We start from the raw sequence: 16,510 nt of genomic DNA on the forward strand, positions 1-16,510 counted from the left end.
GACATTTTAGATCTCAATCTAATGATACATCAAACATATTAATTTGTGCTTTAAGTTTGAACTTTCTCTTTCATAATGGATTCACTGTTAAACTGATCTGATCTGAACTGAGAGAGTGAAGTGTGTGTCATTGTTCTCTACAGGTTGAGTGATTGTGATCTCACAGATGAAGGTTTTGCTGCTCTGACTTCAGCTCTGAGATCAAACCCTGAACACCTGAGAGAACTGAGTCTATCTGGGAATAAAATAGGAAAATCAGTGAATCTGCTGTCTGATGTACTACAGAATCCTCACTGTAAACTGGAGAAATTAGAGTAAGATCATATTTGACTCTCACACATGAATCACAATGTAAAGTATATTTGAAGTGTTCAGCCTCTTTCTGCTGCTGTGAGTTCAGATTATTGAGCTGTAAATGATTGAACATGTTTTACATCATCAATCAATGACACGTTTGGTGATGTGAGCTGCGTTACACGTGGGATTGAAATGGTGGCTACAGAAATCTCTAATGTTTATTTTGGTCATGGCTTTTGAAAAACGAAGATGATGTGACGGTTGTCGTAGGAGAAGTCACACTGCAGGACTGTGAGTCAAATCTTCTGACACTGCCAGAATCTCGTCGGAAGGAAAATTTGATCGCAACGGTCATTAATCGGCTGTCGGTGAACATATCAAATAGAGCTGCGCGATTAATCACAATTAACATGAAATCGATTTTGCTTATCGCTATTATGAAATCGCAAAAGCTGTGATTATTTATTATGTGCAGCTTGTCAGTGACGTACGGCTCTGATCAGTAGTAAACGCTGCTCCATCTGAAAGCACTGCGAGTTTGAGACGCTTTTAATGTGCATTTGAAAAAGCAACACACATCAAACATCTTTCCAAACAAAAAGACAAACTAAGGATCAAACACTTCAGGTTTTGGCCTAACATCAGAGGAAACTTTTAGGATTTTCAAAATTTGTCTCAGACGGCCAAATCGTGGCCAAAATCGCACAGTGTGCAGTCGGCTTAACAGTAAAACTAACCTATGTTGTGAATAGTGTCATTTATTAAAGCAGATTTTACACAAGACTGAATTTAATATAGTGCAAATAAGAGATTATATTTCCTGTTTGAATACTTTAGATGTTTTATGATCATGTTTTGTGACATTTTAGATCTCAATCTAATGATTCCTTAAACATTAATTTGTGATTTAAATTTTAACTTTCTCTTTAATAATGGATTCACTGTTAAACTGATCTGATCTGAACTGAGAGAGTGAAGTGTGTGTCATTGTTCTCTACAGGTTGAGTTATTGTGATCTCACAGATGAAGGTTTTGCTGCTCTGACTTCAGCTCTGAGATCAAACCCTGAACACCTGAGAGAACTGAGTCTGTCTGGGAATAAAATAGGAGAATCAGTGAATCTGCTGTCTGATGTACTACAGAATCCTCACTGTAAACTGGAGAAACTGAGGCAAGATCATATTTGACTCTCACACATGAATCACAATGTAAAGTATATCTGAAGTGTTCAGCCTCTTTCTGCTGCTGTGAGTTCAGATTATTGAGCTGTAAATGATTGAACACATGAGCTGATCCTCAATAACATGAAACTGCAGGACTGAGAGTCACACTGAAATACACACTTTCACACACAATCAACATTTCTGTCACAGTGTCTGGTTTGTGTATTCCTGGGTAACCACTAGAGGTCCTCTTCCCCCATGGTGTCATTCACTCATAACTACATTTCCCATCATCCTGTTCTGTCACTCATTGATTCATTGCACACAGCTGTCTCCCGTCACCTTGTTAGTATCTGTGTGTATATATTCCTGTTTGTTTCAGTGTTTGTCACGGAGTCCTTGTTTTATGTCAACGCACTTCCAGAGGTCTGTTTGTTCCCTGTTCTTGTTTTGTTTCTTGTTTCTTGTTTCTTGTTTCTTGGATTGCTTTTATGGCTTTGACCCTTGCCTGGACTGGATACGATTGTGGATTACCCAATAAATATTACTGCACTTGGATCTGTCTTTCTCGTGTGTGTGTTGTGACAGAAGGACTCCGTCACAAAGAAGATCCAGCAGTATGTGTTCCCGTATCCATCCTCCCACTACGAAGAGGGAGAGGAGACAGCAGAGGCAAGAACCGTCATCCGGTGAGTCAGAACCTCGGATGACGCTGTTTGAGTGCTTCGCGCTGTGGGCTCGGAAGACTGAGGAGACCATGGCGATCAACTCCCCTGAATCCCCTTCCAGCAGCACAGCAAACGCCTGGTCAGCCAACACCCCCCTCCGTGAACAATCTTTAGAGGGAACCCATCTGGCCAGGTTTTCTGGGACCCGTGGAGGCCGCAGGGGAGGAGGTGCTAGATGTGAACCCTGGCACCACTCTCCGCTTTGGTCTCTCTTCGACCCTGAGCCGGTGATGCCCAGCCCAGAGCTCCCTGAGCCGCTGGTCCTGTCCAGCCCGGAGCCTGCACCTCACCATCAAGAACAGCGGAGGAGGAAGAAGACTTCCTGCCTCCCCAATGAACCAGAGGCCGTCCCGGTAGTCGTCCCCGTGCAGCCCGCTGTCGTCCCGGTGGCCGTCCCTGTGCAGCTCGCTGTCGTCCTGGAGGCCGTTCCCGAACAGTCCGCTGTCGTCCCGGAGGCCATTCCCGAACAGCCCGCTGTCGTCCTGGAGGCCGTCCCCGAACAGCCTGCTGTTGTCCCGGAGGCCGTCCCCGAGCAGCTCGCCCTGTCGGCTCCGCCCGAGATGCTCGCCCTGCCGGCGCCACCCCAGCGCCAGGTCACGTCTGCCGATCCAGAGACTGTTCAGGTCACGTCTGCCGAGTCTGTGTATCCGGACAAGATGGCCGCCGCCGAGCCAGTGTCTCCGGACAAGATGGTCGTTGCCGAGCCGGTGTCTGTTCCTTTTCCTGAGCCGGTGTCTGTTCCTGAGCCGGTGTCTGTTCCTGAGCCGGTGTCTGTTCCTGAGCCGGTGTCTGTTCCTGAGCCGGTGTCTGTTCCTGAGCCGGTGTCTGTTCCTGAGCCGGTGTCTGTTCCTGAGCCGGTGTCTGTTCCTGAGCCGGTGTCTGTTCCTGAGCCGGTGTCTGTTCCTGAGCCGGTGTCTGTTCCTGAGCCGGTGTCTGTTCCTGAGCCGGTGTCTGTTCCTGAGCCGGTGTCTGTTCCTGAGCCGGTGTCTGTTCCTGAGCCGGTGTCTGTTCCTGAGCAGGTGTCTGTTCCTGAGCAGGTGTCTGTTTCCTGTTCCTGAGCCGGTGTCTGTTTCCTGTTCCTGAGCAGGTGTCTGTTCCTGTTCCTGAGCCGGTGTCTGTTCCTGAGCCTCCGCCATGGCTGCCCGAGGAGTCGTCTCCGCCATGGCCGCCCGAGGATAAGTCTCCACCCTGGCCGCCCGATCGACTTTCGTCTCCGCCCTGGCCGCCCGATGGGTCGTCTGCTTCGCCCTGGCCGCCCGAAGGGGTCGTCTGCTTCGCCCTGGCCGCCCGATGGGTCTTCTGCTTCGCCCTGGCCTCCCGATGGGTCGTCTGCTTCGCCCTGGCTGCCCGATGGGTCGTCTGCTTAGCCCTGGCCGCCCGATGGGTCTTCTGCTTTGCCCTGGCCGCCCGATGGGTCGTCTGCTTCGCCCTGGCCGCCCGATGGACTGTCTGCTTCTCCCTGGCCGCCCGATGGACTGTCTGTTTCTCCCTGGCCGCCCGATGGACTGTCTGTTTCGCCCTAGCCGCCGGCTAAGCCGTCACCCCCTGTTCTTGTTCCCCTCCATGGACCTGGCCCCCCATCCCTCCCCCTGATCCTCCACCGTTCCACCTCCCTCCTGGACTCTTGTTTTTTTTTGTGTGTGTGTGTCTTGGAGCGTCTGGTAGCCGCTCCGTAGAGGGGGGGTTATGTCACAGTGTCTGGTTTGTGTATTCCTGGGTAACCACTAGAGGTCCTCTTCCCCCACGGTGTCATCCACTCATAACTACATTTCCCATCATCCTGTTCTGTCACTCATTGATTCATTGCACACAGCTGTCTCCCGTCACCTTGTTAGTATCTGTGTGTATATATTCCTGTTTGTTTCAGTGTTTGTCACGGAGTCCTTGTTTTATGTCAACGCACTTCCAGAGGTCTGTTTGTTCCCTGTTCTTGTTTTGTTTCTTGTTTCTTGGATTGCTTTTATGGCTTTGACCCTTGCCTGGACTGGATACGATTGTGGATTACCCAATAAATATTACTGCACTTGGATCTGTCTTTCTCGTGTGTGTGTTGTGACAATTTCAGTCTCTTGACTTTAAACAGACTCGAGCTCAACACCGTCAGAACTGAGAAATGAAGAACATTCATTCTGGATTCATTCTTACAGTTAATTATGTTTATCTTTCTGCATTGACACTTTCTAAAGTATTGTTTTTAATTTTGTAAAATGAAAAAACAGTCACACTAATTGACACTCCATACATATTACATAGTACAGATCTAAGTAACAGTAAAACTAGCCTATATTTATTAATTTGTGCTTTAAGTTTGAACTTTCTCTTTAATAATGGATTCACTGCTAAAGTGATCTGATCTGAACTGAGAGAGTGAAGTGTGTGTCATTGTTCTCTACAGGCTGAGTTATTGTGATCTCACAGATGAAGGTTTTGCTGCTCTGACTTCAGCTCTGAGATCAAACCCTGAACACCTGAGAGAACTGAGTCTGTCTGGGAATAAAATAGGAAAATCAGTGAATCTGCTGTCTGATGTACTACAGAATCCTCACTGTAAACTGGAGAAATTAGAGTAAGATCATATTTGACTTTCACACATGAATCACAATGTAAAGTATATTTGAAGTGTTCAGCCTCTTTCTGCTGTTGTGAGTTCAGATTATTGAGCTGTAAATGATTGAACACATGAGCTGATCCTCAATAACATGAAACTGCAGGACTGAGAGTCACACTGAAATACACACTTTCACACACAATCAACATTTCAGTCTCTTGACTTTAAACAGACTCGAGCTCAACACCGTCAGAACTGAGAAATGAAGAACATGCTGGATTCATTCTTACTGTTAATTATGTTCATCTTTCTGCCTTGACACTTTCTAAAGGATTGTTTTTAATTTTGTAAACACACACACACACCAATTTATTACTCCATAAATATTACATACAGATCTAAGTAACATAGCAAAACTAGTTTATGTAGTGAATAGTGTCATTTAAGAGATTATTTTTCCTGATTGAATGATACTTTAGATGTTTTATGATCATGTTTTGTGACATTTTAGATCTCAATCTAATGATCCAATAAACATATTAATTTGTGCTTTAAGTTTGAACTTTCTCTTTAATAATGGATTCACTGCTAAACTGATCTGATCTGAACTGAGAGAGTGAAGTGTGTGTCATTGTTCTCTACAGGTTGAGATATTGTGGCGTCACAGATGAAGGTTTTGCTGCTCTGACTTCAGCTCTGAGATCAAACCCTGAACACCTGAGAGAACTGAGTCTGTCTGGGAATAAAATAGGAAAATCAGTGAATCTGCTGTCTGATGTACTACAGAATCCTCACTGTAAACTGGAGAAACTGAGGTAAGATCATATTTGACTCTCACACATGAATCACAATGTAAAGTATATTTGAAGTGTTCAGCCTCTTTCTGCTGCTGTGAGTTCAGATTATTGAGCTGTAAATGATTGAACACATGAGCTGATCCTCAATAACATGAAACTGCTGGACTGAGAGTCGCACTGAAATACACACTTTCACACACAATCAACATTTCAGTCTCTTGACTTTAAACAGACTCGAGCTCAACAAAGTCAGAACTGAGAAATGAAGAACATGCTGGATTCATTCTTACTGTCAGGGCCATAGCTAGAGGATTCGGGGCCCCCTGAAAAAATATTGATGTGGGCCCCCATCACCCTCCACAAATATCATATACTGTACAATAGATGAGCATGGAGGTCCACATATAACAGAAGAAGGTGATGTTGTTGTAAAAAAGAAATTGTTTAATAATAATAAAACCAATTTTTAAAAAGTAACAGCAAAATAATGTTTTTTCCCCATCAGTCTATTATAATTAATAAATCAAAAAGTAAACATTTATAAATTGACAAGAATGCAGTCATTTAAAAAATAGTAATTTATTGTCTTATTTTTTAATAAAGATAATATTATTAAATAAAGCTAAAATGTATTCATTCAAGTGCAGTGTGTATTCGTGTTTTATTGATGTAATAAATACATCATCAGCCGGAAGGTCAGGTGCATAATGCAATGACTCGTGTCAATTTTTTAACTCTATTTACAATAGTGTAAAAGACAGGAATTTTGACCATGTAATCATTCGGTTGATTATGGTGCGCTGCGATAATGAAGAGTGACAGTACCCGGCAGGCTTTAGTCGATGGTAGTTTTCTTATTCCCAGCGAAATAACAATGCAACCTGTCTTTAAGAAAGTATTGATCGACTGGGATACAACAACTCTCCTGGCCTCCCTCTCATTCTTTTCATGGCGCTTCTGGTACACTGATTTATGTTTTCTTTTCCCTGAAATTTTGTCAGTCAGTCTCCTGCTCTTCCACCAAGTTCATCGTTAACTTCAGGCACTGCCGCCTCAACTCTGATTGGTTCTGTTCACGAGCTGGGATGGGACTTACAATTTTATTGGGTCCATCTGATGTTTGTCACTAGCCGCGTTTCCATTACAGATTTGCGCAAATGTTTTGTGCTATTATATAAATATCGATAAAAAACTATTGCGAAATGACGGCGTTTCCATTAACCGATGTTATGCGACTAAAACGTCCTTTTTTCTCTCGCGATAAGTCATTCCAAAAATCACGGCAACGGACGTTGGTTTATATAATATCACAGCCACCGCATTAGACATTATTATTAGGCTATTATTATTAATGGAAGGAGACGAGCATTAATGGCAGGGAAAGACCCCCGAACGACACATATAAGGAGTTTCTGGGTGTTTCGCCCTCATTTCTGCTCCGAGGATTTGATTGTGGCATTTCTTTGAGATTTAGAATCCAGTATTCCTATAGGCTAATTATTGTTTCTTTTATGAATTTAATAAAGAACTCTGTCTCGTATTCTGTCCAAACGATCCATGTAGGCTACTTTTGTGTCCATTTGTTTTTCCTTTTTTAACCCCTAATTGAAAAATGAACGGTTGTTGTCTTTTTAAAACGCAAAGTTGAACACCAAAATTTTAATTTGAACTGGCTACACCAACTGCTGCGCAAAAAAGTAAATATCGACGAATTTTCAGATTTTTGTTTATGACTTTTTGCCCCTTTATTAAACATTTAAAATATTCACAAATTAATATGGAAAACATGTCGATTTTACTGGTTTTCTAAGGCCAAATTAGAAACTGGAATTGATGTCTTTCCCGCAGTGCTGAATGAGAAGAGCCATTAATATTATTAATAAACTATTGTTTTCTAAGTGTCGGCTAAAATCACATCTCCATCTCCGCTGTTAAGCAGATGTGCTTTTAGAGAGAAATGCACCTTTCATACGGATTACATAATCAGAAGGTATTAGCTTTCGATTCGAATTTGTTCGTTTTAAAGTGGACATTTCAAGCTTTAGCCAACATAGGCTATATTTTGTTTCAGTTCTCGCACTCCAGTTTACGGAGATCATGAAAGTGCGTCTGATTGTTTCTTTTATTTTACAAAAGCACAACGTTTTCTTGTTATTGTGGGTTTACACAAATAAAAGTAGGTGAGAATAATGTATTATTATTTTTTGTATGACCAGAAATGATGTTATGATGTTAAGTTGTTTCCACTGTTGATAGGAAAATGCACGTGTTCGCGCCCGCGCCTCCGTGCATGCAGTGCGCGCTCCACACTCAGCTTTGTTCCTTTTTGCATAAAAGCGTCTTCTAAATATAGCCTATTAAATGTTATAATAAAATAATATAAAATTATTATTATTTGCGTAGCTATACATGGACCTCAAACACACCGCGTCTTCTAAGTCAGGTAACTGTAAATGCGCAAAAACTGTTTCCATTGCAGTTTTGCGAAATATTCCTTTTTCGAATTGCCTGAAAAACCACCTCATGAGAGCGTAAAAACATTTTTGCGATAAATGGGTTTTTTTGCGAAATTGACGTGTCTCCATTAAGCATATTTTCAATTCGCAATTTCAATTTGCGCAATTTGAAGGGTAATGGAAACGCGGCTAGTGACTGAATAATTAATAAATACTTTAGATCGTACTAAACCATTTATAGGGAGGTAAGAGAATATTTGGAAAAAATATTTAACCAAATTGCATGTTTTTGAGGTTTTCATTTAAAGGGGTCATATAATGCCATTTTTGTACAAGCTAATATGATTCTTTAGGGTCTAAATTAAAAGTTTGTAATATACTTTAATTAAAAATTATCATTAGTATTGTAAGAAAACACTCATTTTACCTGGTCAAAAACAGCTCTGTTTTCAGCACGCCGTTTAAGTGCATGTGTCTTTAAATGATAATGAGCTTTGCTCACCCCGCCCCTCTGTTCTGTGGGGCGTTTTGACCTCAACACACGTGGAGTGTTGCCTTGACAACAGTTGAGGGTATATTTTGAAGAATGGCAGCGGGAGTCTCTGAGGACACATCTGTGCAACCATATCAATTTGAACCGGAGTCGGACCCAGAACAAGATGACGGCCCCGAAGACGTTCGACAATTAAGGCTCAAACAGGACGTTTCTGAATGCTTGGTTAACGTAATGTTACTTTGATCTATCTTTGTATGTACTGGCAAGGTAGAGTAGTGAGATACGAACACTATGTGTTGTAGCAACAATGGGTTGTACATTAATATTAATATTAGCTCAAATGATCTATAGGGAATTTTAATAATTAATCATGAATATGATTAGTATTTTGTATGTTAGAGTTAAATTAATTTATCGCAGCTGAACTAGATTGATATATGAATGATTACCATAACGGGTTATGGTTCGTCATTAATACATCAAATAGTCTTATTTCAGCTCGAAGTAATGGGATAACTTTAATGGAATTAATTTAGTTATCAAACAATCTGTTTGTCCAGCAAACATTGAACGTAAGATTAACTTAATTCTCAAGGAAAATTATCCTTCTTACAAACACGAGAAAGAGTATATTTTCCAGGCCTTGAAAAGACAACTTTCTATGTTTGTAAAATTAGCTTACTTAAATCGTACCAAGATAAAGCATATAGCTAAGATCGAACATTTCAGGGACTAAGTAACATGGGCAATTAAAACAGAGTCAGTCAAGGACATATGGAATTTAATAATTAGACTAATACTACATCGAAACTACGAGTATACACAGAGTAAATACATATTTACAACAGAAACATACGGATGAAAACATTACAAGACCAAACGGATAACAGATGAGAGAGGGAGAGGATGAAAGGGAGAAAGTGAAACTAAAGTTCAGGATGAGAGAGATCACCGAGATGATCTCTGCATGGCAAAATCACAGGCAATGTAACCTTTTGAGAGACAGCAAGGAATCAAATCACATTAAAAGTTCAATAAACTTATCTTGCAAAATGGTTCTCTTTGTTGCTGAAGAACGCCGAGTTTATGCGTGTGTCCTAAGACCAGCGTGCGTGTGTTTCTTTAAGAAAGCAGGGCTCGCGCTCTCGTGTCTTCTGGTGAGCGCGGTAGCGGGGTTTTCGAAAGAGTCTTTCTCTTTGAGTTGAAGTTGTCTGCTGCGTTTGCTTCGTGGAGTCCGAAGACGAAAATAAAGAAAAGACTTAAAGAAATTGAAAACGCTCCCAAAAGGGAGCCATAAGGTCTTCTCGCTGACGAGGCGGGTTCGTGAAAGTGCTCGAACAAAACAAGACGAAAGGAAATACAGAACAGAACTGAGCGGAACGCGGAGTGTAACCGCTTTTCTAGGGCACAGGAATTTCACTCCTCCCTGGGCTTGAGCCAATTGGAACGCGAAATTCCAGGCGGGAGAAAAGTTCTTTGTCTCACTATGAGTTTGATTTGCATGTTTTATGGCAGTCTTAGGATCATGCCATTTCTACGTTAAACAATTATAACTGCAGTAAAATGCATTTTATCATAATTTGGTATCCATATCTTTCCTACGGGTATATGGAGGTTCAATTCAAGACCAAATTTGGTATGTTTAAAAGCTACGGCCTAGAAGTACCTTCTTACTCTGTAAGATAAGTATTAAAAGTTCGATTAACAAACTGGGAATAAGACTAACCTAAAATGTGATGTGCATTTACAAGTGGGAATGAAAATTGGACTTTTAAAAAGACCACATGACATATACCTATGAATTCGCAACAGTGTGCACCTCTGAAACATTATTCCTTTAAGGTTTACAAGAATACAAAAACATATCACAGAGAAGAACAATCGTGGAAAAGAGAAATTACATTCAGGTTTGCATATTTCTTCAATGGTTATACATATAAAATATCTAGGATGAACACTTTAATTCTGCTCCTCTGCCAGAATCTCAGTGAGATTCCTGGGTTGTCGACATTCCGTTAGGACCATAAAATTTTATGGTCTGGGGGGAGTTAGGGTACAAATATAGTGTATCATCCTTAAAATACCCACTTAGAATTCAAAACTACACACTAGGGAATCACACTATAGAATAACACAAAACTAATCAACATGCATAATGGAATTGTATATCAAAAAAGAATATCTCTAAGTTAAACACAAAGGATGTTGATGTGTGTGTGGGGGTGTGATGTCACGTAGCAGGAGAAGGTTTCGTTATCTCTCTGTGGTCCAGAGAGGGGAAGGGGGTTTGGAATGTCTCTGAGGTGCAATTAGTGTCGTAAAAGTCCATTTGTCGCCGACTAGCTGGAGCCGAAGCATGATTTGCACTCACGAGTTCAAAGTGCACCAGCTTTTGTATTCAGGAAGAAATGTTTTTAGCAACACAGAGTATTTGAATTTGTTAATTCAAACCAACGACGAATGATTCGATAGCCAATGTTGTTACATATTCCCCCTTTTCGTCTGATGAAGTCCCTGCGTGGACATCATCGGACGACAATCATCACAATGGTCACATGGTAGGTGAATCATGACAGTCGTGTAGCAGGTGGATCATGACGGTAGGAAGGCAGGTGGTTCTTGGAGCTGAGGATTCAGCTCGATGAGGTTCGGCGTGGTCTCTGACTTGGCACCCCCTTTCCCGGGGATTCCATCTGAAACCTTTGGACACAGCTTTCGTGAGCTTGGCTGTATCGCATCTCGTTGAGTCTTCTGGACAGGATGGAGGCCAACCTAGTGTTAGGGTGTGGCTGATTAACTGCAGAGGTGCACAGCCCAATGTAGGCGGCGGTCCCGGCTTGGACCGCAGATGAAGTGTTCAGAACAGGTCGTCGAGACAGTGCTCGGAGGGCTGTGTTGACAGGAGCAGGGTCAGTGAGTTGGGACCCCCTTTTCTCAATCCAGAGTTCCAGTCCTGGATTTAAGGTGAAGTTGAAGTTCTTGGAGGATGGGAGTTTCAGTGCTGTCTGGTACTCTTTGCTCGGAAGCTGGTACCATGTCAGGCCATCAAGGTGTAGGATGACACCTTTCGGTACTTGAAGTCCCATTTTCTGGTTGAGCATGTTGACCAGCTGGTTGTGTCATGCTGGTCGTGAGTGACAGTGGCGGTGTGCACAGGTGTGTTAGCACGCCACCTTTCACCTGCAATCTCCGCTTGTGTGTTGGTAACTTTGCTGACCAGGGGGTGCAACCCGTAGATTTCTTCAGCGTTGTCTCTGAGTAAGGGTTTGCTAGGGCAGAGATAATGAATGTCTTTGGTCATAGTACACAGGTGCAGGTTTGGAGCTGAGTACAGTTGTGTGTCGCTGTCGTGGTAGGCCACCACGTCTGGAGGGCTTATCTTGATGTGGGTGTTGTTTTTCCAAAACCTGACCTTGACAATGTCTGTAAGTCTGTGGACTTGGCTTGACTTGATGATAGGCAGATTTAGGAGAAAGCCCACTTCTCTCTGCTCGGGATCGACGCAGAGTGAGATGGCGCTACCCAGAGAGTAGGCCAGGTGTATTTGTAGAGGGTCAGCTGGCATGTTGACGGCGGAAGCCAGCACAGTTAGCACGAGGCTTGAGGGTATCAGGTGCGGTAGGATTACGCCTGTGGCTAGGCTGTCACTGGAAGAGTTAACCTCCCACAGCATGTCTGTCGTTAGCGCTGTAACCAGCTGAGTCTGGACAAAGTCACTCTGTAAGACAGTAAACAGCGGCTTCATGGAGTTTGCGGTCTGGTTTGCTGCATTTACACTGGACGTACCAATGTTAAACAGAGTTCTGGTGGCAGCTACGACTCGGAGCAACACTCCCAGGAGCCGTCTGGAGTGGTGGTTGGTGCTTAGGAGTCCCGATTGTGTGACAGTCACTTTCTCAAGTTGGTTGAACATGTGTTCGACCTTGGCCTCGGCATGAGAGAGGGAGTCCTCTGTCCGTCGGGCACTTGTCCAGATGTATTGGGCTACGGAGCTGGGGTAGTGTGGTCTGTAGACCGGGCAGGCCAGGATGAGTCGAACATGCACTTGCTGGGGGTAGGTCTTGCGGTCGGTGATCTGGAGTCTCAGTTGTTCTCTCGGTGGCAGCTGTCCTCTGGTTGGCTGACAGTACAGCATGGCGAACCACAGCAGCAACCTGGTACAAACAACAGGGAGAGAGAGAGAGAAAGGGGAGGAAGAAGCCAGCAAGGGTTGTCTTTGATTGGACAGGGCAGTCTTTTTACTTCGTGGGCGGCGACTGGGTTTAGTTCGCCTTGGCCCATGTTTTGCCACATCTTGCTGTCGGCTTGTCGCTTGCTTCAGTGTCTCGTCAGTGTCTCTGGTGCTGCTGTGTGTAGCACATGATGCGTTATAGACGAACATTAGCAGTTTACCCCCCTTTGTGCGCCGTGGCATTACAAGCCTTGGCATTGTGATGTCAATCGGTGCACAACTCAGAATGTTTTTCTGTTCACGCAGCATGTGCGTTGTGTCATGCAGTGGTCTGAGGCACTGGTTGTTAGTGAGGTCAGATGGAATGCAAGGGTGGTTGGAGGGGTTTGAGAGGTGGGCATGTAAAGTCTTTATGTAGATGTCAGAAGCCCGCATGTCCGTTATGGTTGTCTTTGCAAACAGCGGAGACAGCGTAAGCGGCTCTGAGGTAGGCAGTTGAGCTTGTAAAGTTCTTATGCTGTGTTTAATCTTCACTTTCTTTAGGGTGGGTGGGTGGGTTGAAAGTGACCACAGCTTGTTGTTTAGTGCGCCAGGCATGGCGATGGCTTGAGTGAGGTCATGTTGCTGCAGGTCAGTCATGACATTGAGGCAGCAAGTGTCAAAGTCTTTGGTGGGCTGTAAGGTGCAGGGTAGCGGATTGGAACCTTCAGTTGGTGCTGAGTCTGTGTCTTCCTGGCTGGCTGTGGGAGTTCCCATGAACTCTGTGACCTTTGTGACCTGACCGTCTGGCTGTGACTGGAGGGGGCAAAGTTCTCGTACTTGAGCCCAGACTTTGAGCTGTTTCAAGTCCAGTAACGGTTCAAAACGATCTAGAAGGTCTCTGCCGATGAGGAACGAAAAGGGGCCATTTTTGAGATGAACACTGGATGGAGTAGACTCAGAGGACCAATTGTCAGGTGAATGTGAGCTACCTGTTCGAGCCGGATGTCATGTTGACTGTATGACTGTACGTTCAGTTCACAAGTTTGAGGTGTAAGAATTTGATCTTGTCTCTTAGCTTCAAATTGGAGTCTTTTGAAAAGTTGATTTGAGATCACTGTAATGTCTGATCCTGTGTCTATCAGGGCTTCCATGCTCACTTCCTTTTCCAACGTGATGTTCAGGTAGAGTTTTTGGGCCACCCCCTTTTTGATCAGGTTGCCCAAAAACATTGGCATCGGGACAGGTGTAACGGTCGTTGGGTGGTTAGGACCGGTCTCGTGTAGCTTGCTGTGGAGGCAGTTAGACAGAACAGCGTTTCCTGGTACCTTTGTATTTTGGTACCTGGTGTGAGGAAGTGTGCCGTCTCGTTCAGGGTGTGCAGCTGTCAGTTGTGGAGCTTTGGTGATGCTGTCACCTTGTGATGTGACAGTTAGCTCTGTGGTCTGTGGATGATGAGCAGTGTTCGAGGTGCTTGGCTCAGTCAGATGGCGGTCAGACGGTTTGGTTTCAGTTCTTATGCTTAGGCATAAGATGTCTGGCTCGTCCTTCTTGTCTTTCTTGCGACGTGTCTGGTGAAGAAGCTCTTTCAGCACCCTTAGGATCTCTGCTGTCTCAGACGTGGCTGCACTGTGGTTATCTGATGTGAGCTCAGGTTTGAGCTTACCAGTGTCGTGTCGAGAGTGGTTCCATTCTCTGTCGGGGCTTGTTGTCCTGGACGGTGGAGATCGGCTCTTCTTGGGTCGCCGGCCGGCTTCCCAGAATCTTTCAGAGCGCTCGCTCTGGTGCTTTGGATGAGCGCCACCGCGATTGTGTTGCCATCTGCTGGCCTGGAACGGTTTTGATTCTCTGTGGTAAAGTCTGTGACTGAGGGGTTGTTGTGCGCCCTCTAAAGTCAGCTCTGAACAGTGCTCAGAGACAGAAAATATTGTGGGTTTTTTTACAGTCTTTTCAGAAATAGTCTTTTGCTTGGTGTAAGCTTTATGGGCTAGTTCTCGCAGCAGTTGTGTAGACATGCTACGTGGGCACGCGGCCACGCCCAAATGGTAACTTAAAGTAGGATGTAGGTTTCTGAGGAACAGAGTTTTAAAGTTGATGTCCTGTTCCATCCCGGGCTCATTCCGTGCTCCGAAAAAGGCTTGTCGGAGTCGGTTGTAGTAGATCTGGGGGTGTTCACGCCGACCTTGCTTGAGGTCTACAGCAACGATGAAACCTTGATCGGAGTCTGGATCAGAGAATTCACGGATCAAAGCTTGCCGTAATTGTTGGAAGTCCGTTTTGACAGCCTCAGTTTGACGGTCTAGGAAGCTACGAACATCACTGCTAGCCGTTATTCTTAACAGATACAAATTGTCCCAAGCTGTCACGTTGGCGACAGTTTGCAAGTGAAAGTCAATGTCTTTTAAATAAGCATGAATGTCACAACCTTCTGCAGAATCTGGATCGAACATAGGAATGTTTCGAGCTAGCTTGTCAAGTTCTCGGGGGGTCGTGCCGTGGTTAGTGGCATGGGTTGTCTGAAGGGGTCCTCCCCCTTTTGCTGCTGCCAGGTGTTCTTGAAAGCTGGCTGGTGATGTCTTGAGCGGTGGGCTTACATCTCCCTTTTCAGCTCTGGGTTCTTGGCTGAAAGGGTTGGGGTGGCTGGCCGGGAGAAACTCTGTGATGTGTGTTTCTCCGTTCCAGCCACTCTGCAGTCTGTAAGAATGTCTCAGTTCTGCATGAACAGTGTCAAGTTCATCTTGGAGCTCGTCTCTCTGCAGAGTAAGCTCGCCGATTTTAGCTCGGGCCTTTTGCAAATGTTTTTCGCAGGCCCTGGCTTTTGCTTCTGCTTCTTTTAGTTCAGTCTCGGCTCTCTCTAGGAGAGCGTCACTTTGTTGGAGTTTTTCATCGAGTTCTTTTCTGGTTTCTCTCTCCAACTGTTCTCTTTGGTCTGTGTCGAGGCGCAGATCTTGCAGGGCATTTCGAAGTCTTTCTACTTCTTTCTGTAGCTCTGGATCTGTGGCGTCCTCTTTCTCGCGCTGGTACTGGGTTTCGAGGAGGAGCTGATCAAGGCGACTTTGGGTTCGGGCCTGGTCCTTCCGGGCCTCCTCCGCTTGAAGCTTAAGCGTTGCGGCTTGCTGCTCCAGGTCGATGTTGCTCCGTTCGCTGAGCCGTGCCTGGGCGATGACGTTGTGGGCGGCGCTGCTGACGATCCTGGTCTTTGTAGTTGTAGCTTTGGGTAGGATCGTGTGTTATCAGTTCGTCTAGCTCGGTGTCCAGTTGCGTTTGGCTCAGATGCTCCAGGTCCTTGGCTAAGTGCTCCCGACGGACCGCGGGACTGGATGCACGGGACATATTGGCTTCGCTGTAGGCGAGAGAAACACAGCACACACACAAAGAGACCAATGCAAGTTCGTTCTAAGGTTAATGAGCTATACTCATACGGGCTATGCCGTTTATGAGAATTTTGGGCTAACTGATGCACAGTTAGACAGTTAGCGGAGCCAATTGACTTGGGTCGAAGGACCCGAACTAGAGATTTGACAGGCAGTAGCCTCGCGGGTCACGTGATGACACCGGCTGCTTGGTTTGTCACTCTACTATTTAGCTTCCTTGGTGGCTCTCAAAGGTCACTGTCTCTAGGTGAAATGAAAGAACCCAAATCACAACAGAACAAAGGATAGAAAAGATCAAAGTGAAACAAAACACTTGAAATGAGATAAAACAATAGTAACACGGTATGTGTTAGGGAGAATAAGGAGGCCTAAGCCTGCTGTTAGGGTTTAAGATAGGGCCAACAGGTGAGTGGGGCTATCGGGGTAGAAAACCTAGGAAGATGGTGTGGCTTATAGTAAGTGGAATGGGTTTTACTAAATTTAGTTTACCTGCGGTGAATT

At 44.6% G+C, this 16,510-nt stretch overlaps 1 protein-coding gene across 1 annotated transcript in view; it reads left to right on the forward strand.

Annotated features, from left to right (window-relative positions):
• Nucleotides 1–16,510, forward strand: part of LOC311090814 (uncharacterized protein) — a 189,835-nt gene that overhangs the window by 157,787 nt on the left and 15,538 nt on the right. The window contains exons 21-24 of the mRNA XM_084126357.1: nucleotides 144–314; nucleotides 1,298–1,468; nucleotides 4,584–4,754; nucleotides 5,381–5,551. Coding sequence (XP_083982483.1) covers nucleotides 144–314; nucleotides 1,298–1,468; nucleotides 4,584–4,754; nucleotides 5,381–5,551 — 684 coding nt within the window. The remainder of the gene's footprint in view (nucleotides 1–143; nucleotides 315–1,297; nucleotides 1,469–4,583; nucleotides 4,755–5,380; nucleotides 5,552–16,510) is intronic.

The sequence above is a fragment of the Abramis brama genome (genome assembly GCF_963993115.1).
Source record: "Abramis brama genome assembly, chromosome: 10".
NCBI lineage: Eukaryota > Metazoa > Chordata > Actinopteri > Cypriniformes > Leuciscidae > Abramis > Abramis brama.